This window comes from Carcharhinus amblyrhynchos, chromosome 3 (genome assembly GCF_965287045.1).
Source record: "Carcharhinus amblyrhynchos chromosome 3, sCarAmb.v2.hapA, whole genome shotgun sequence".
NCBI classification, from domain to species: Eukaryota; Metazoa; Chordata; class Chondrichthyes; order Carcharhiniformes; family Carcharhinidae; genus Carcharhinus; species Carcharhinus amblyrhynchos.
In genome coordinates, this window is record NC_137326.1 from 51,913,447 (window position 1) to 51,935,345 (window position 21,899).

Here is a 21,899-nt window from a genome sequence, read left to right on the forward strand (position 1 = left end):
TCCACTGAAAGCAGTGGGTCCACAACCTGAAATTCAGCAGTTCTTTCCTGAGGAATCCTCCAGTTGTAAGAAGTCTCTTTCCCTCCATTTGGAAATGTATCATTCATCCATTTGTCAGCTTTTCCCCTTGTCTTGATGACTCAGCTAGGTGTTTGAGTTGAATTGGCATTAGCTACCCTCACCCCCAATGATCTTGTGCTTTTGCTGCTGAGTTTACATGCTTTTTTTTTTCCACTAGGTGAAGATTGCCTACATTAACTTTCTCAATCATTGCTACGTGGACACAGAGGTGGAGATGAAGGAGATTTACACAAGCAATCACATGTGGAAGCTTTTTGAGAACTTTCTAGTTGACATATGCAGGGCAAGTATTGAATTGGGCATCATTATTCTTCCCTACAGTGAGTCCCCTTGATTTCTCTGCTCCTTGCTTCATCTCCCCGTTTCTCCTCTTCAGAAGCCATAGAATCCCACAGTGCAGAAGGAAGCCACTTAGTCCATCAAATAGACACCAACAACAATTGCATCCAGGCCTTATCCCCCTAACCCCATGTATTTACCCTCCTAATCCCCCTGACACTAAGGGGCAATTTAATATGGCCTAATCCCCACATCTTTGGAGTGTGGGAGGAAACGGGAGCACCCAGAGGAAACCCAAGCCGACACAGGGAATGTGCAAACTCCACACAGTCACTCAAGGCTAGAATTGAACCTGGGTCCCAGGCACTGTGAGGCAACCGTGCTAACCACTGTGCCGCTGAGTAATGGGTGTTATATGTCAGTGAGTGTCTCTTGGGGATGGGGTGGTCTTTTAGTTTCTTGAGCTGAGGCACAGGATAATCTAGCCACTGGCTCTAAAACATCCAAATATGTAGGCTTGCATGAAGAGTTGAAAGTTTGACAGAATCATGTCTTTAGTTCAGGGCCCAAAGCACAGGCATCCCGTGCAGATTCTTTCAGACAGAAGTGAATCCCTTTTGCACATGTGATTGAAGAAAGAGCCCACAGGTCTTTCATTATGATGTAACTTGTGCACTGCCACAGGATGCAGATGCATGGTTAGAAGTCGCAGGTAGTGTGAAATGCAGCAAACTCATTGTACTGAATTTGATCATTCTTAGTCAATATAAGCAAGTGGTAGAACCTGTGGGTTGTCCCACTTTGGCTGATCAAAGGGTTTCTTTAAACATAATGTTTACTGTCAGCTAGTTCCTCTGCATATTGAGATAGCTTTCCACCTTCTGAATACGTTCTCACTGCTCTCCTGCGCGGACAGTCGCATCTAGTGCCCGTAAGGCCGGTGGGGGAGGCGAGGTCTGGCCCTTCCTGACTTCAATAATATTCACATAGAAGGGTATTAAAAAAACCTTGCTGTTCAGTACTGCGACATTTCTCCCCTCTCGTGGAGGGAGAAGTGGAGCTCTGGAGAACAACCTTTTGCGGCACGGTGTAGCTCGCTGGAGAATTGAGAAGCTTCCACTACGGGCCATTCTGGGAACTATGAATCTTGCAGTTCTGGTTTGAAAAATGAATAGAGTTGGCCCCTTTTTGAACAAGCTGGTGGGAAAACAACATAGTTAATGATCAGTCTCGTGTTTGGACCGGAATAGCTGCACTTAATTACCAACTGGTGTTCTTTTATTTACTTCCCTGGCTTGCCCCATTTTTTTCTCCTTATTTTGTTGTAAATCATACAAGAATACTTCGAATTTCTTGCATCCTGTGATTGTTCAGGTCTAGTTAGGTGTCCCAGTTCAGGGTCTGGATGTCTTGTCCTGTACTGAGCATTCCATAGAATTGACAGCACAGATCTGTGCTGTTGTTGATGTCCCACACAAAGCTCCTCCCACTCATCGTTCAACCCTAACACGATATACTTTTATTTGTTTCTTGATCATGTGTTTATCCAGCTGCCCCTTAAATATATCTGCCTATGCTGTTTCCTCCTAAAGCTCCATGTGGTGATGAGATTCCACTATCCAAATGTGTCAGGAGGAGAAAAGATCCAAATCTATAACCACTTTACTCTTTCACCTCACTGCTAATAGACCAATGATATGGAAATAAATTTAACATTTCAGGACCCTGCAAGTCAATAGTGTGTCTCCTGTTTTCAGTTGTTTGTTGTTATGTTCTTTGACATGAATGTACCAATCACACAACAAGGATTGGTGAAACAATAGAAACTAGAAGCAGGAGTAGGCCATTCCGCCCTTTGAGCCTGCTCCACAGTTCATTATAATCATGGCTGATCATTGAATTGTATATCCTGATCTCCCCCTTCCTCCCATATCCTTTGATTCCCAAGAGCTATATCTAATTTCTTTTTGAAATCACACAAGGTTTTGGCCTTAACTACATTCTGTGGCAGTGAATTTTATACATTCACCACCCCCTGGGTGAAGAAATTTCTCCTCACCTCTGTTCTAAAAGGTTTACTCCTTATCCTCAAACTATGACCCCTAGTTCTGAATTCCCCCAACTTGTGGATTCTTCTTTTGAAGAGGAGAGTATATTCAAATAATGTTCACTGGGAGGCTTCCAAAGCTGCTTGTAGACTGAATGCAAGCCATGAGACTGATGTGTGGTATCCTGTCAAAATGGTAGTGATTGGCAAAAGTTGCATGCGTACATGCACACACATGACCCAAAGGCATTTCCCATCCTGGCAATTATATAAAGGGCACCTGTTTTTATTATCTGTTTTGGAATGGGAGCTCCTTTGGCAGTGCCAACATTTATTTCCCACTTGAATGGTTTGCTAGTCCACATCAGAGGGCAGCCAGCAGACTCCCATGGTGGTGAGAGTTTGGAGGTATATGTATGCTAAAACAATAAAGGGCAGCAGGTTTCCTTCCCAAAGGATGGAGAACCTGGTGGAACTTTATCACAGTCTGTCAACTGGATGGTCACATTTACTGTGAGCAACTTTTGATCCCCAATTTCTTTTAACTAGTACCAATTCTCAAACTGCAGTGATAGGATTTGAACCTGTCTGTTCTTGCATCATTGATATTGTTGCTCTGAAATGAGGACCAGAATTGGCGGAAGTGCTGAGGGTTGAATTAAAATAATGACTGTTGTAGCCGGTACAGATTTAATGGTGCAGTTGAAATGATGTGACTGTGCTCATTGATCTGAACAAACTGCATTTGGAGTTCCCATATTTCCTGATTTCCTGTTGGAGATAATGGTGAGAATTTGGTTGGAGACTTGGAGAAATGGCACAAACTGCTGTATTTGGTATTTCTGCAGAGTTCCGACAAACACAATGGTGAGAGACCAGGAAAACATCACTCAAATTCCATCCTTTAATATTAGTAATTAGTTTATAAAGACCTCCCTCATTCTCCCAGGGTAAACCCTGGTGACGCTTTCAAATCAACAGCAATTCTTAAGTCTTAATCACGAAGTGCAACAGAATTTTACTTTGAATTTGATGTCTAGACATAACTGAACAATCAAACCCTTCTCTTCCAGGTGTGCAATAATACGAGTGACCGAAAGCATGCTGACAACGTTTTGGAGCGATACGTCACAGAAACTGTCATGAGCATCGTTACAACTTTCTTTAGCTCTCCTTTTTCTGATCAAAGCACAAGTTTGCAGGTACGGAATGTGGCCATTGCCAATTGTCCACTGCAGCCTGTTCTGGAATTGCGTGATTTAAGACTCCTCCACCATTTCCACCACCCAGTTAGGGTTAACTTGCGAATAGATGGGAGATTCTAACATCAACAAAACATAAATACTATCTGCAGCAAAACAAAATGCCCTCATTGATCTGATAAATAAACAAACATTCTCAATGTTCCCAGAAACTGGACAGAAATAGTCACTCTTGGCAACTTCCTCCCGTAGAGCTGTGCGACCCAGGTCATTTACAGTCTGTGTCCGAGATTCCCCAGATAATCATAGATTGGTCACAGCACAGAAAGGGATCATTTGACCCATGATGTCTTTCCTGCTTCCCTGAATGACCAGCTGACTTGTCCCACTCGCCTGTCTTTTTTCCATATCTGGACAGAAAGATTTGCCAGGTTAAGTGTACAATTACTTTATAAAAGCCAGAATATAATCTACCTCCATGGCACTCTCTCAAACAGTGAATTCCAGGTCCTGACCACACGCTATGTTTTTAAAAAAAAAAATCTCCCTTATATCTTGATTGCTTCTTTTGCTAATCACCTTCACATCGGTGTTGTCTGGTTTCCAATCCTTCCATCAATGGGAACAGCTTCTCCGTATCGACTCTTTCCAGACCCCTCATGATTTTGAATATGTCTATCAAATCTTCTCTAATCTTTCTTCAAGAAGGACAGCTCCAACCTATCTAGCAGACAGGTCTGTGATTTTTGTCATCGGAAAAACATGGAACTATTAGGCCCTGTAATTTGAAATACTCCTCAATGCTATATTAGTAAATGAAATAACATTTAAAATAAAATCAATTTAAACAAATCTAAGAAATACGCCAACTCTTTCTATCTTCTCATTGCCTCTCCTGCTCCTCAAACCTCCTGCTTGCTACTGGTCCTGCTCCATGATGCTTCCTCTCACCAAGCCCCACACTCCTTGCCTCTCCTGCTCACTGCTTTTCTCCTGAACCCTCTTTTGTGAATCCTCACGGTGAGCAAGGGCTCTGGAGTTGGGCCCTGAGATGCGGGAGCAACAACTTTTTATTGCAGGTAGTAAATTGCAAATTGGAGAGGTGGCATGAGGGGGGTTCCATGAGAGAAAGGGTCAGCAGCAATTGGAATGGAGCTGGGGGGGAGGCAGCTAAGGCTGCAAACTGAAAGGTTACCAGTGTCTAGGAGAGTCAGTGAGTTTGGCGGTGGGGAAGGAGGTCAGGGGAGCCAGGAGAGACCTCAAATTGGAGCATCAGGAAGAGGACCTGGGCTGGTGGGTCACAAGGTCACTCTAAAATGGCACAGATCGAGTCACGTGTTCCTCTCGGGCTCAGCGCAAAGCGATTTTCAAACAACACTCCTGACAGTAAATGCAAATGCAACTTTCATTCATTTATCAATATTAATGTGGGAATGACTTAAAGCAGGCCACCTTAAAACAGCAACTGACTACGTAATAGCATGCTAAACTGATCATTACACTGCTGAAGCAGGGCAGAGAGCAGTCTTGTTGACTCTAATTGTTTCTGTGATTACGATGAATGAATGTATAGTTGCAGGAACGATGGAAAGTACGAGCTTATTGAGATTGCATGCAAAGATGTCAAATTGTGATTTGTAATGTCTAAAGTTGGCCTGAGCTGAAATTTACCACAGACTATTGAAAGCCCATTTAAAGAGAGTGTGTTGCTTAACGCTGAAAGAGCTGAATTGAAGGGCTACTGTCTCTCATTAGACTGGAGGCTGAAACAGCTAACCTTGAATGTTGCAAAGAGCTCCAACTGTTTTATTTGCACCATTCTTTGATTCCATTAACTGGAACTCTGGCTCAGATGGGCTTTGAGTTCTGACTCTGCTGTTATATAAGTTAGAAACTCAACAGTCAAATAGATAACACTATTCAGTTTTTATACTGAGGTGCAAGAGTTTTATTGGTGTAACATGAAAGTTCTTTTGAAATTCTTCCATTTTAAAAAAAAGACTTATTTGGTTTGTGCTCCTTTTTGAAAATTAAAAAAAAATCCTTGCACTTTCAGCAAAAATGATAATTTTTTTATTGAAGAAGTTACTTTGAGCTATACTGTAAAGTTTCTTTCTTTAAGTGCCTGTATTAGAATTTTCAAAATGTTTTAGACCTTCACTGACTACTATATTTTTTAATACAGATGTTGTTATTCCCTTTAAATCGATTATTGTTGGTAGTCCAAAGGGAAAATTGGAATTAACAAGCAATGGATAACATCCCCACCTCTGAGCCTCATTGAACCCCACTGAACGGATAAACCACACTAATGGAAGACTGCATAGTATAAAGAAACCGTCCCCCCACAACCCCCAACCCCGATATTGCCCTGATAGAACTTGCACATTTGGAATGCAGAGTTATGGGGAAAGGGCAGTCAAATGGGACTAGTCGATGCATATGTGGGCTGAATGGCTTCTTGGTGTACCCGTTCCATGCTTGTAGGTGGCAAGTAAAGCATGTTATTTATTTCTGTTTTCCTTGAATTTGAGGCGTTTATGGGTGGGAAGTATTTCAGCTTTACTCTGTTCTTGATTCTCTGCATTACTCTGTTCTTGATTCACAGCTTCTGCTTTAATCTCTCATTGCCTCTTGCATCACTTTCTCAAATGTTTCATTCCCCTTTTCGACAGGAAATGAACACCCTACCCAATTCCTTGGCCCGTCCTATTTCTCTGCCTCAATACGCAGCATTCTTCTAGGTTTCAAAGTTCATTTTGATTCATTCACATTTGGTATTTTTTCGGAGTGAAAGAGAAGCAATTCAGTTGCGGATTATTCCTGCACATTCCCTCAATCATGTTTGAACTTTCCTCAATAAACCACGTTTCATGTTAACGTGGTCAGAACAGCTTATTTATTTAACTTGCTATTTTAGAGTTTTGAGTCAAGCCAATGTGATATTCCTAATGTGTTCCCTATAAGCTTAACAGAGCTACCTGCATTTATACTATTTCCAAGATATTGCATATTTGACTAAGTATGGGGAAGGAGAATAGCTTGTGGACAACAGTTTTATACTGTTGCTAAAAATAGAGACATGCCATCAAAGTTTTACATCTTGGACTCATTAGACCAGCTTGCAAAGCAACACTAGTTATGTACTATTAACTGACTAATTTAATATAGGTGAAAATCTATTTCTGTGCTTTTTAAGCTCCTAGTAAACTCTACAAGATATGTTACATCTCTACCACCCCTGCTGCATTCTCCTAGTTTTAATTCTCAGATTCTGTATAACACTCCAGATATAATGGCACGTTATTTAAAAAATAGGGTCTAGTGAAAATTGTCAGGAAAACGATGGGTGATCAAGCTGCTTCACACTGAGTTGTGGTTTGAGGATTTGACTTTGTCCAGTGTACGTACTTTATGTTGTATGACTGTTGAAAACAACATTGTGAACATGAAAATAAACATGTTACAACTGAGCACATGCATGAACACAACACGCTAATAATACCTTGTAAACTGAGTACAATGCGTTATGGATGCTGCATTTGTATCTGATGCAACATTCATAACAGGTAGCAATTTACCGCAAACTAAATCATAATTTTTATTAGAAACTTCAGAAGAAAGATTTGAAATTGTACCTTTTCATGACTTCAGGGTGTCCCAAACTACTTTATAACCAGACTACTTTATAACCGGTTTGAACAGAGGGGAGTATGATAGGATGAGAGCGGAATTGGCAAATGTAGATTGGGGGCGCAGATTGGTTGGTAGGACGGCTGAGGAACAGTAGAGGATTTTTAAGGAGTTTTTTTTGTACTCAGCAGAAATATATTCCGATGGTAAAGGAAGACTGTAGGAGAAGGGATAACCAGCCGTGGTTATTGAAGGAAAGAAAGTGTTAAAATAAAAGCTGGTACGTTCAGAGCGGCTAAAAATAGTGGGCGATTAGAAAATTGAGAAAGATTTAAAAATCAACAAAGAATGACCAAGAAGGTGATAAAGAAAGGAAAGATAGGGTATGAAGCTAAACTAGCTCTAAATATAAAAAATGACAGTAAAAGTTTATTACAAATATATAACGAGGCGGAGACTGGCTAGAGTGAATGTTGGACCCTTGGAGGATGAGAGGGGGGATTTAGCGGTGGGCGATGAGGAAATGGCAGAGGCTTTAAATAATTTTTTTGCCTCGGTCTTCACAGAGGAGGATGCAAATAGTTTGCCGGATATTAAAGATAGAAGGATGGTAGGGGATGAGGGCCTTAATGCGATTACTGTCACTAGAGAGGTAGTCCTTCATAGACTAACAGGACTGAAGGTAGACAAGTCCCCCGGACCAGATGGAATGCATCCCAGGGTTCTGAAAGAAATGCAGAGGTGATAGCGGATGCCTTAGTAATTATTTATCAAAATTCGCTGGACTCCGGGGAAGTGCAGGAAGATTGGAAAATGGCTAATGTTACACCACTGTTTAAAAAGGGTAGCTGACAAAAGGCAGGGAATTATAGGCCAGTTGGTTTAACGTCTGTAGTTGGAAAAATGCGAGAATCCGTCATCAAAGAAAAAATAGCGAGGCGCCTAGAAAAGAATGGTTTGATCAAGCAGACGCAGCACGGATTTGTGAAGGGGAAGTCATGTTTAACTAATTTATTGGATTTCTATGAGGATGTGACTAGTGCGGTAGACAGAGGGGGACCAGTGGATGTGGTGTTTTTAGATTTCCAAAAGGTGTTTGATAAGGTGCCTCACAAAAGGTTGCTGCAAAAAGTTAGGGTGCATGGAGTTGGGGGTAAGGTGTTAGCGTGGATAGAGGATTGGCTGTGTAATAGGAAGCCGAGAGTTGGAATCAATGGGTGCTCTTCTGGTTGGCAGTTGGTGACTAGTAGAGTGCCGCAGGGCTCAGTGCTGGGGCCTCAACTGTTTACCATTTACATAGATGATCTGGAGGAGGGGGCTGAGTGTAGGGTAATGAAGTTTGCTGATGACACGAAGATGAGTGGAAAAGCAAATTGCGTGGAGGGTGTGGAAAGTCTGCAGAGAGATCTAGATAGGCTGAGCAAGTGGGCAAGGACCTGGCAGATGGAGTATAATGTTAGCAAGTGTGAGGTTATCCACTTGGTAGAAATAATAGTAGGAGGGATTATTATTTAAAAGGCAAAAAGCTGCAGCATGCTATGGTGCAGAGGGACCTGGGGGTCCTTGTGCACGAATTGCAAAAACCCAGTCTGCAGTTGCAGCAGTTGATCAAGAAGGCGAATGGAATGTTGGCCTTTATAGCGAGGGGGATAGAATATAAAAGCAGGGAGGTCTTGCTGCAATTGTACAGGGTACTGGTGAGGCCGCAGCTGGAGTACTGTGTGCAGTTTTGGTCGCCGCACTTGTAGAAGGATATATTGGCCTTGGAGGGAGTGCAGAGAAGGTTCACTAGGCTGATGCTGGAGATGAGGGGGCTAGCCTATGAAGAGAGACCGAATAGACTGGGTCTGTACTCGTTGGAGTTTAGACGGCTGAGAGGAGATCTTATAGAGACATATAAGATAATGAAGGGGATAGATAGGGTAGAGGTAGAGAGATTCTTCCCGCTTAGAAAGGATAGCAGGACTAGAGGGCACAGCCTCAAGATAAGGAGGGGGTGCAGTTTAGATCAGAGTTGAGGAGGAACTTCTTCACTCAAAGGGTGATGAATCTCTGGAATTCTCTGCCCGTTGAAGTGGTGGAGGCTACCTTGCTGAATATATTTAAGTCATGGGTAGATAGGTTTCTGATAGACAAGGGAATTAAGGGTTATGGGGAGAAAGCAGGAAAATGGAACTGATCCACTTCAGAACAGCCATGATCTTATTGAATGGCAGGACAGGCTCGAAGGGCTAGATGGCCTACTCCTGCTCCTATTTCTTATGTTCTTAATCAATTAAGTGTTTTTTAAGTGCATCATAGCAATGTAGGAAATAGGTAACAGATTTGCATACAGCAAGTTTCCAGAACATCAGTTTGACTCTTAAAGGACAAATATTTACTGGGACAAAGAGAAGAACTCTTCATCTCTTCTTTGAAGTAGGGGCAAGATATCTTTTACATCTGCCTTCAAGTTACTGTGTATCTAACAATGATCTTCGCATTGGAAGTCTCCTTAATTCATAGTTAGAAGTCTCATAACACAAGGACAATGTTGGCATCTCCACATCATAATTTGAAGTGAAAACCAGTTTTGAGTTTTTGAAGATTTAGGAATCCTTTTAGGATCAATGGTGAAATATCTAATACCACATCATGCACCAGACAGAAAATTGCTTTGAGATGGACCATGCCAGATGATTGCAGGAAACATGGCAGTGGTCTGTTTGTTACATAAGATATGGTAATGAATAATAGGATTTGAGTAATTTAAGTTGAGTTGAATTAAGGCAGGGAAAAAAGAGAGATTAGAGTTGCTGGAGGTTCGTGTAGGTATAAGGGTTGATGGCATGCTTCTGTGTTGTAGATATTTTGCAATGAGTTGTAGGATGAGCCCATCCATTGTACCTGTATTGGCTCTTTGAAAAACTACCCAATTAATCCTCCTTTTCCCCATCGCTTAGCAAAGTCATTTTTCAAGCTTGTCTTTATTCTTTCATGGGATATGGGTGTTGCTGGCTAGGCCAGCATTTATATTGCCCATCCCTAATTACATTTGAGAAGGGGTTGATGAGTGACTTTCTTGAACCGTGGCAATCTTATGGTGTAGGATCACCCAGAGTGTTAAGGAAGGAGTTGTAGGATCTTGACTTGGCAACAGTGAGGGAATGGTGATATAGTGCCAAGTCAGGATGGTATGTATTTTGGACAGAAACTTCTAGGTGGTGGAGTTCCCATGTATCTGCTGCCCTTGTCCTTCTTGACTGTATACATTGTGGATTGGCAGATTTTTTCAAAGGAGCTTTGGTGAGTTGCTGCAGTGCATTTTGTATACAACTGCTACTGTGCATTGATGTTGGAGGCAGTAAATGTTGAAGGTGGTGGATGCAATGTCTACTGAGCTTTGTCCTGTTTGTGTCAAGCTTCTTGAGTGTTGTAGGACCTGCACGCATCCAGGCAAGTGGAGTGGTTTCTATCATACTTCTGACTTGTGCCTTGCAGATGGTGGGCAGGCTTTGGGGAGTCAAGTTACTCCTAACCTCTGACCTGCTCTTGTAGCCACAGTGTATATAAATGGCTAGTCCAGTCAGTTTCTGATCAATGGTAACCCCCCAGGATGTTGGTAATGCGGAATTCAGTGATGGTAATGCCTCTGAATGTCAAGGGGAAATGATTGGGTTCCCTCTTGTAGGAGATGATGATTACATTATCCTAGTGTGGCACAAACGTTGCCACTTGTCAGCCCAAGTCTAAATATTGTCCAAGTCTTGCTGTATTTGGATATGGTCTGCTTCAGGATCTGGAGAGTGGTGCTGAGCATGGTACAGTCTTCAGTGAACATTCCCAGTTCTTGGCTTATGATGGAGGTGACGGTTACTGATAAAACAGCTGAAGATGGTTGGGTCAAGGGCACGACCCTGAGGAGTTCCTAAAATAGTGTCCTGGAGCTAAGAAGATTGACGCCCAACCAGCACAACCAACTTCCTTTGTGCTTGATACGATTCCGACCAGTAGAGAGTTTCCACTTGATTCCCATTAGCTCCAGTTTTACTTGGAGTCTAGTTTGACACTTGATCAAATGCTGCCTTGATGTCAAGGGCAGTCACTCTCACCTCAGCCCTGGAGTTCAGCCCTTTTGAAGCAAGGCTGTAATGACGTCAAGAGCTGTGTGACCCTGGCAGAATCCAAACTGAGCAGGTGCTAGTCAAGCAAGTGCTATGGATGATACTTACCAATATGATTGAGTGTGGAATGAGGGGGTGATAAGTGGCCAGGTTGAATGTGTCCTATTGCTGGTATACAGGACAGATCTGGGTAATTTTCTACATTGCCAAGTAAGTGCCAGTGTTGTAGCTGTACTGCAACAGCTTGGCTAGGGGTGTAGCAAGTTCTAGAGCACAAGTCTTCAGTACTATGCTGGGTATTCAGTGCCTTCAGCCGTTTCTTGGTATCTTGTAAAGTGAACTAAATTGGCTGAAGACTGGCACCTATGATGCTGGGGACGTCCAGAGGAGGCACTTCTGGTTGAAGATTGCTGCGAATGCATCAGCCTTACCTTTTGCACTGATGTACAGGCTCCCCTATCATTGAGGGTGGAAATATTTGTGAAACCGCCGCCTCCTCCAGTGAGTTGTGTAATTTTCCATCACCATTGACGGCTGGATGTGGCAGGACTGCAGAACTTGATTCTGATCCATGGGTTGTGAGATCACTTGGCTCTGCCTATCATTGCTGTTTATGATGTTTGACACACAAATAGCCCTGAGTTGTGGCTTCACCAGGTTGACACCTCATATTTAAATGCTTCTCCTGACATGCCCTCCTGTACTCTTTATTGAAACAAGGTTGATCCCTTGGCTTGGTGATAATTGTAGCATGGGGAATTTGGTAACTTGGCCCCAAAAAGGTACTTGAACGTGTAGCGATATTCAATTATCTCAGAAAAACACTGAAATACAATACAGCATGAACACAGAACTGGAGGCAGCTAGTTATGCAGGTCTCTCACGATATGATGAAACCCATGAAAGCCCACACTGCTAAGGATGTCACACGTGCATGCTCACACCTGGTAAAGATTTCAGTATTTGCATAAGAATCGGAGGATGCTTACTATAATGGGATATGCTGGATCATGAAGTTAGAGACTATGGTTGAGTATAATTCTGTTGCTGCTGATGGTCCATATGGTTGCCCAGCCTTGAGTTGAAAGCTACCTCATGTAGCATCTAGATAGTGCCACACAACAAGGTGGAGGATATCCTCAATGTGGACTTGGGCACTCTTACCAATAATGTCAGTGATTGAGTTGCATTTAGTGGGAATTAATTATGCAAAGTGAAGCATGAAGAATGTTTTTGCTGAGTTTAATACAATGCCTGCTTGGGCTATCGGTCCAGTGCCCATAATAATAAAAAGTTTGAGTAACACTCATCTGCTCAGGCAGCATTTGTGGAGAGAGAAACAAGGTTAACCTTTCACATTGATGACTTTCTATCAGGATTTTACTTCCATCTGTACAAACGCGTCTGACTTGTTGAGTGTTGACTCGCATTTTGTGTTTTTATTTCTAAAGAAGAAATAGCGAGGTATCTTGAGAAGAATTGTTTGATAGAGCAGACGCAGCATGGATTTGTTAAGGGGAAGTCGTGTCTGACAAATTTATTGGAATTCTATGAGGATGTGTCTAATGTGGTAGACGGAGGGGAACCGGTGGATGTAGCGTTTCTTGATTTTCAGAAGGCGTTTGATAAGGTGCCGCACAAAAGGTTGTTACAGAAGGTTAGGGGGCATGGAGTTGGGGGTAAGGTGTTAGCGTGGATAGAGGATTGGCTGTCAAATAGGAGGCAGAGAGTGGGTGTCAGTGGGTGCTATTCGGATTGGCGGTTGGTGACTAGTGGAGTGCCCCAGCGATCGGTGCTGGGGCCTCAGCTATTTACCACTTATATGGATGATCTGGAGGAGGGAGCTGAGTGTAAGGTATCGAAATTTGCTGATGACACAAAGATAAGTGGAAAAGCAAATTGTGCGGAGGGTGTGGAGAGTCTGCAGAGGGATCTAGATAGGCTGAGTGAGTGGGCGAGGACCTGGCAGATGGAATACAATGTTGGCAAGTGTGAGGTTATCCACTTTGGCAGGAATAATAGTAGGAAGGCCTACTACTTACAGGGCGAAAAGCTGCAGCATGCTACTGTGCAGAGGTACCTGGGGGTCCTTGTGCATGAGTCGCAAAAACCCAGCCTACAGGTGCAGCAGGTGGTCAGGAAGGCAAATGGGATGCTGGCCTTCATAGCGAGGGGGATTGAATATAAAAGTAGGGAGGTCTTGCTGTAACTGTACAAGGCACTGGTGAGGCCGCAGCTGGAGTACTGTGTGCAGTTTTGGTCGCCGCACTTGCGCAAGGATATTTTGGCCTTGGAGGGAGTGCAGAGGAGGTTCACTAGGCTGATGCCGGAGTTGAGGGGGTTGAGCTATGAAGAGAGGCTGAATAGACTGGGCTTGTACTCGGATGAGGGGGGATCTTATTGAGACATATAAGATGATGAAAGGGATGGATAGGGTAGAGGTGGAGAGGTTCTTCCCGCTCAGAAAGGACAGTAGGACTAGAGGGCACAGCCTCAAGATAGAGGGGGGGGGGTCCAGTTTGGAACGGAGTTGAGGAGGAACTTCTTCACTCAAAGGGTGGTGAATCTCTGGAATTCTCTGCCCGTTGAAGTGGTGGAGGCTACCTCACTAAATATATTTAAGACGTGGGTAGATAGGTTTTTGGTAGGCAAGGGAATTAAGGGTTATGGGGAGAAAGCGGGAAAGTGGAACTGAGCCACTTCAGATCAGCCATGATCTTATTGAATGGCGGGGCAGGCTCGAAGGGCTAGATGGCCTACTGCTGCTCCTATTTCTTATGTTCTTATGTGTGCAGCCATTCTATATTTTGCCTCTGTTTTGTTGTACATTTCAATTGTGGCTTTGCGGAATTCCATTTAATTGGATGATATTGACAAAGGGCTGAGATATTGTGCTTTTGAGCAGAATTGTGAATGCCAGTTGTCCTGGGGCTGGTTAGATGTGTCATTGAGCAAATAGCACCATTATTGTTCAGCCTTTGTATCTCATTTACTTCTTTCTACATCCAACATCTCAAGGTGACTTAATCGATGCACATCTGAATTTTATGTCATGGCTATCCATGAATTTTGGTGATTCCTCAAAATCTGAATAAACTTCATAAAATCCCTATAGTGCAAAAGGAGGCCATTTGGCTCAGAGGTCTGCATCAGCTCTGAGACCTATCCTCAACCCAGCACGTTTACTATGGCCAATCCACTTAACCCGCACATCTTTGGAGTGTGGAAGGAAACCAGAACACCTGAAGGAAACCCACACAGACAAGAGGAGAACGTGCAAACTCCACACAGACAGTGATCCAAGGCCGCAATTGAACCTGGGTCCCTGGCACTGAGGCAGCACTGCTAACCACTATGCCACCATGAACTTGATTGACAAATGCCTCTTGTAAATCAGTATCAACTTGGATCTTATTACTTGATTTGCTTTTTCACAAGAATGACTGTTTCAACTGGTGTGTCCATGAACCACAGATTAACTTTTTTCTCATGAACCTTAATATTCCATTGTTAGACTTGGTAGTAGAGACAGCAGTTTGTATTGGGGTTTGCTTACAACAGATGATCCAAGACTTGTAGTAAATGCGTAGTCCAATTTTGAATTGCAGGAATTGCCAGTTGGTTGTTTTGTTTAGAAGTGCCAGATGTTATATGATGTGTTTTGGTAGATCGAACCAGGAAGGACTTACTCTGTTATTGGTAGGGTGTTGGGGAGACTTACAAAACAGAGAGATCTAGGGGTACATTTTCATAGCTCCTTGAAAGCAGAGTCACAGTGGACAGAATGGTGAAGAAGGCATTCAGCATTCTTGGTTTCATTGATCAGAACATTGAATACAGGAGTTGGGACGGCTTGTTGAAATTGTACAAGACGTTGGTAAGGCCTCATTGGAATAGTGTGTACAGTTCTGATCACCTTATTATAGAAAGGATATTATTAAACTAGAAAAAGTGCAGAAAAGATGTACTAGAATGCTACTGAGACTTGATGGTTTGAATTATAAGGGGAAGCTGGATAGACTGGGATTTTTTTCCTTGGAGTGTAGCAGGCTGAGGGATGATCTTATAGAGGTCTATAAAATAATGAGGGATATAGATCAGCTAGATAGTCAACATCTTTTCCCAAAGTTAGGAGAGTCTAAAACTAGAGGGCATAGGTTTAAGGTGAGAAAGGAGAGATACAAAAGTGTCCAGAGGGACAATTTTTTTGCATACAGGGTGGTGAGTGTCTGGAACAAGCTGCCAGAGGTAGTAGTAGAGGCGGGTAAAATTTTGTCTTTCAAAAAGCATTTAGACAGTTACATGGGTAAGATGGTATAGAGGGATATGAGCCAAATGTGGGCAGTTGGGACTAGCTTAAAGATTTTAAAAAAAGGGCATCATGGACAAGTTGGGCCAAAGGGTCTGTTTCCATGCTGTAAACCTCTATGACTCTGTTATAGGGTCTTTAGTTCAGAGCTCCACTGCATCGGATTTGGGGGAGTTACCGAAAGTTTGAACCTTACAGATAAGGGCTTGCATGGGAATTTTCCAAAAGCGCTAACCCCCATCTGCAATTGCCCTACGCTTGGAACCATCCGAAAATGTGACTTAAATTGCAAATGTAGGATGCTCCGGACAGGGAAATACAATAGTTACTCATAAAAACTTAGAGGAATTAGAACCTCTTCTAATTTTTGGCTAACTATTGCAAAGAGCCCAGTCAGACTCCCTGCATGGATCTCCCCCACCCAGTCCAGCCTGGGCCGGGCCAAGCCAAGCAAGCCTCCCCCATCCTGGAAGCCTGACCTGATGCTTGCCTCACAGACCTGGCCTGATCCCTGATTTCAGACCCACTCTGAAATCCTATTCACTTATTATAGGCACTGACCTTCTCTTCGGAACATTTAACCTCCCTGGCTTTGGGCAGCTAATGCTGAGAAAAATGTGGGGTTGGTGGTGTGTCCTCATTCAATGCAGCTGGACTGCATTGCTGGGTCCTAAGGAAAGCTGTGTGGCTTGACTTGGCACAGCCTGAGCAGGAGGTCAGGTAAGATGGGCATTGAAGAAAACCCACCAAGGTAATTGGGCACAGTGACAATCTTATGATGATTGCCGCTCCAAGGAAGCTACAGCCCGCTGTAGATTTTTTTTTTCAAGTGCAAGTAATTGCTACATTGACAAGTATCCTCCATAATGTTAAAGATAGTTACGATGAGGAGGTTATTGCCCAACACTACTTAGAATTTGACAGAACAAAATGGAGCTGTTTAGCCCATCAAATCCGTTCTGGCTCTTTGAAAGACCTGTTCGGTTAGACTTGTTCCCCTTCTGTTTTCCCAATGCCCAGCAAGTTGTTCAGACTACGGTGTTTTAATTTGGAACATTCGTACTGAACGAGGCAAGTTCAAAATAGAAGCACTTACGTTTTCTGTTTCAAAATCTGACATAAATTGAGTCTCTGTAATATTGATAACCGACAATTCTCACTGGTGTTGAAGCTGGCACTGACCATTCATCTGGTTCAATATTGTCAGTACCTGTATAAAGACAATCAAATGTTGTTTTGCTCAAAATTTGTGTTTGAATTAGTTCTAAATCATAATTCTGGACCTGAAGCGGGACTTAGTTCAACTGTTCATAAAAGTGGAGAAATATCAATTTTAATGCTAAAGGATGACGAGTTCCAGGAATAGAGTGTGCTGGAATCTTTACATTATGATTAGGAAACACTTCCAGTAGGGGAATCACATTGCAGTAATATTCTAGTCCTTGAGCATTTTTATTTCATAAATACGAAGCAAACTGTTAATTGTTTTTTTTCCCCTCTATGAATTATCTAGACTCGCCAGCCTATCTTTGTGCAGTTGTTGCAAGGGGTGTTCAGAGTGTACCACTGCCCTTGGCTGTCTGCTACCCAGAAAGCTTCAGTTGAGAGTTGCATTAAGGTGCTATCAGAAGTCGGTAAGCATTTTACTGGGGCTGGGCTGGGGATTGTTAAGGATACATTATTGTAGGTTGGTAAACAGTGAAAATACACCACTGTATTCAAAACTGATGCATTGAAATAATCACTGTTCTTAATGCACCACATTGCCAATTGTTTTTCAGTAAGCTGAAGAATAGTTTGCTGCTCTGTTCTACCAACTTTGTGACTGCCATTCATGAGGCAACGTGGTCAATTAACCTGGGCTTGCTTCCCTGCCATGAGTCTACTTAACACTATATATCTTTGATCTGGGGAGGGGCAATGGGGGGTGGATGTGGTTCTCAAGGCTCACACCCCCAGTCAAGCCACAGGGTCAACTTCCTGTCCACATCAGCAGAGCTGGACAATGTTCAAATGTCAGCCAAATGAGGTGACAACCTGTGGATTCCTAGCCTGGTGTAACTTGGATGCCACATAATGCATGGGTCTTGGTAATGAGCTCAAATTGCCCACAGCAAAGTTCTTCATATTCTTGGAACACCAGCCCCTGGAATGTGTGGCAAAGAGTTTACCACTATAGTGATTTAACTGAGAAACATTAGTGCTTTGGCTGAAAACAAGCCCTTTCTTTGCAAGAGTAGGTACTGCTCATTTACAACACCAACTAACTGTGTTAAAGTGCAAAGTGAACCTTCATTTAAACTTCACTCATGAATGTTTCCTTTTCTCTTATCAGCCAACCTTTTAACTTCTGTGACTAGAATTACTCCATACCATACCAAATTGTGGTCACTTTATCCCCAGGGGCCTTTGCTCACCAGTGCAAGACTACCCAAACTTATTTAATGCCAGGATGCTTTTTACTGGCAGCAGAGCAAAGCGATTAAAAAGTTTTTTAGAAAGTTTATTTATTATTGTCAAAAATAGGTTTACATTAACACTGCAATGAAGTCACTGTGAAAATCCCCTAGTTGCCACACTCCGGCGCCTGTTCGGGTACACTGAGGGAGAACTTAGCATGGCCAATCCACCTAACTAGCACGTCTTTCAGACTGAGAGGCAGCCTGAGCACCTGGAGGAAGCCCATGCAGACACAGGGAGAACATACAGACTCCGCACAGGCAGTGACCCAAGCCAAGATTCGAACCTGGGTCCCTGGTGCTGTGAGGCAGCAGTACTAACCACTGTGCCACCAAAGTTTCCTCAGCTTGGGCTGGATTGAAATCCAATCCCAGAAGTTAACAGGAATCAACTATGCTGCATAATCCTTTTATATTGACTCAGTTTCTGCTAGTACAGGAATTGCGGGGGACATGTTATATGGAAGCTGTGATTTGTTCATGCAGCTGTGAGGGTCTGTTCTAGTGTAAATACATTGATACAAAATCTTTAGGACTAAGGAAGCTGTAAAGGAGAGAAAGAGGAATGTCAGTGGATTCCACCAAAGCAGTCAGTTATTATAAAGTATAACAGGACTTGGATCATTGAATTCCTACAGTGCAGAACTTGTCATATAAAATATGCAGAACTTGTAAACTTCAATACTGACAGTTTGTCAGTATATTTTCTGGAAATGTTGCTGATGTGGATGATGGTGCTGAGTTGAGATAAGGGACAGGAATCGCAGCAGCAAAAGGGCGAAACAGGACAATGACTCTGGCCACCACACTGGCTCACTGGCATTGTCAACCTTCTGGTCTCTATCTTTTGATTATTTTGCTTGTGGCAGTGATGGTAAGGCCAATGAAAGCTGTTCTTGGCTTGTCCCCAAGAATGAGCATGAGTTTCTATGACTGGTGCAGCTGTGAATATTCATCGAATCCCTACAATGCAGAAAGAAGCCATTTGACCCATCGAGCCGACTCTCCGAAAGAACACTAGGCTCACCCCATCCCAAAACCCCAAGTATTAACCCCACTAATCCCCCTAATCTACACTAAGAAGCAATTTAGCAAGGCCAATCCAGCTAACCAGCACATCTTTAGACTGTGGGAGGAAATTGGAGCACCCAGTAGAAACTGACACAGACGTGGGGAGAACGTGCAAACTTCACACAGGCAGTCACCCAAGGCTGGAATCGAACCTGAGTCCCTGGTGCTGAGGTAGCAGGGCTAACCACTGTGCCACCCATAATAGCCAGAGTGCTATTTTTATCAGGTTGTGATTTACGCCTGGTACTGGCAGGGGAAAACTAAGCTGAAGAGAGAAAAGTTATAAGCGGCACAGTAATGTTATTGCGGTGAAGGAAGATGGGTGCTTATGATGTTTTCATTAATTTCAAACTATTCTACCTTACAGGATGAGGAATTGATTAATTAGAATTTTTAAAATGCATTTCCAATTGGTTTTAATTGATTCAACTCCCTGTTTGCTGGTCTAGCGTCAAGCCCAAGTAATCAGGGCCAAACTCCCATCATAACACTGGGAGAACTTGGCACATTTGGACGTTAAGTTCAAAAGATGCCAGCAGTGCATTCTTCTTAGTCAATGAAACCTTCACAAGTATATATTTCTTATTCTTCTATGGGATGTGTGTGTCACTGCCAAGACTAGCCCTTATTACCCATCATGAATTGCCCTTAAGGTGGCCTGTTTGGCTATTTCAGAGGGCAGCTATGAGTCAATGTCTGCAGTGGGTTTGGAGTTGCATGTAGGCTAGGCCAGTCCAAGTAAAGATGGCAGATTTCCTTCCCTCAAACACATTAGTAAACCAGGTGGGTTTTTATGACAATCGATGATAATTTCATGTTAAGCAATGCCCAGACTACTTTTTTCAATTCCATAATTATTGATTAATTGCATTTTTTTTATTAATTGAGTTTAAATTGCATCAGTTGCATGGTGAGATTTAAACCCCTAGCCCCAAGCCACTAGTCAGGGCTCCGGATTGGCAGTCCAGTAACGTTACCACTAGGCCACCGTCTTTCCCCTAATTTTTGCATTTGCACATTTACAATTGCATTGCTCACAAACTTCTAACAAATGCTTTAATTTGTTTAATCTCCATTGCAGCCAAGAGTCGAGCTATAGCAATCCCTGTAGACTTGGACAGTCAAGTCAACAATCTCTTCCTCAAGTCTCACAACATTGTCCAGAAGACTGCCCTAAGCTGGCGAATGTCAGCACGCAATGCTGCCCGGAGAGATTCCGTTCTTGCTGCCTCCCGGGATTATCGGAATATAATCGAGAGATTGCAGGTATGCAAAGGGATGCAGGCCGCGAGTCTCTGTGGACATATTGCCTTTCATCAACTTTCTGCTTTGAGTGTAATATTTCATTTATTTCAGTTCATTTCTTTTGCCGTTCTGTTCCATTATCTTAAAACTATCTCATTCTTTTCCTCTCTGCAGCTCTGTGTTTTGTGTTTGAAGATCTGCTTCCTCCGAGGGTGTCGTTCTCTGTTTGCATTGTTTAATTCTTTACTCTGCTCAATCATTGGATCACTAAATTCTGGTGGTTTCTTCATCTCCGTGTCTGTAACCTGACCCATTCACTTCATTCCTCCATCCTTCTGTTCCGAGGGGCACTGGGAGAATGACAACGTGTTCAAGTTAGGAGGCCCTGAACGTTTGAAATGGAAACAGGGTGAAAGTTGAATTGTTGCTTTGCCTAGCAGCTTGCCCCTTGCATGAAATGACGAATCATTCAGAGATGTGAGCAAGTTGGATTTTTCTTGGAAGCTTAACTGCAACATAACTATGCTTGAAAAAACATAAGGGAACAATAAAATTTCCAAGAATGAAGGTTTTAAAGCAAAATAATACCAAGAAATCAGAATAGTGGCTGCCTTGGCTTTTGGGTGCATTCATACACGTTTATTGATATGAATGAGATAAACAATAGAATTTATTTTGAGGTCGTATTCTTAAAGCACATGACTTTATTTTGACAGCGATACCAGTCTAAACCATGCTGCATGTTGACCAAACACTTAAAGATTTTAAAGTTGTAACATTAGCTTACATCAACCCTTCACATAAACTTGCATTCCTCAGAACTGTTAGACTATGCATGTCTGTCCATACAGTGCTGTGCATGTTTAGCAGAGCGTGAGGTTGGTGCTGTCCAGGGTGGAAACCCTGGTGGGTTTTGTCTGAGGTTGTGGTGACAGCCCCTTACTCTGCTGTGTGGCAGTTAAAGGGACAGTCACCACAGCCGTACTCCATAGTTTTGAATTGCTGGAACAAATTGTAGTGTTACTTTCACTGCCTCAACTGAAAGCTGTTAGCTTGCGTAGAAGCGAGATGGAATCATACCCATCCTAACCTATGGAGTGATCCACTCACTCCATAATCACGATGCATTATGGAGGGGCAGGGAAGAGGGAAGGAACTTCTCTAATTTCTGACACCTTTCTTTCATGATAATGGCCTTTAAGTGGAGGAGAGCGTTAACATTTCAAGTGTAGTTATTGCTGCTGTCAATTTTAATAATTACAGTGGGGGATTTTGGCAACTGTTTTCTGTGGTATAATCATGGTCCTTTATAAGTCATCTTGCAACTGACAAGCATTTGCAGGGAATTAGTAGGTAAATAGGTTCTCACTAAGTGAATGAAGCTCGCTGGCAATTCATGCGGGTTAACCTTTTAGAAACCACCTACTTTTGGGATGGTGCTGTAGGAAATATTTGTGTCTGCTTTACTTG

At 42.8% G+C, this 21,899-nt stretch overlaps 1 protein-coding gene across 3 annotated transcripts in view; it reads left to right on the forward strand.

Annotated features, from left to right (window-relative positions):
- The window catches only part of itpr1a (inositol 1,4,5-trisphosphate receptor, type 1a), a 516,106-nt gene that overhangs the window by 407,936 nt on the left and 86,271 nt on the right, over window positions 1-21,899 (forward strand). The window contains exons 37-41 of one of the 3 annotated variants that reach the window (XR_013886032.1): window positions 239-364; window positions 3,481-3,609; window positions 17,168-17,288; window positions 20,266-20,450; window positions 20,604-20,906. Coding sequence is in view for 1 of the 3 variants with exons in the window: in XM_080184007.1 (XP_080040133.1) it covers window positions 239-364; window positions 3,481-3,609; window positions 17,168-17,288; window positions 20,266-20,450 (561 nt within the window). In the remaining 2 variants the exon portion in view is untranslated. The remainder of the gene's footprint in view (window positions 1-238; window positions 365-3,480; window positions 3,610-17,167; window positions 17,289-20,265; window positions 20,451-20,603; window positions 20,907-21,899) is intronic. The other 2 variants (XR_013886033.1, XM_080184007.1) reach the window with 2 other exon arrangements.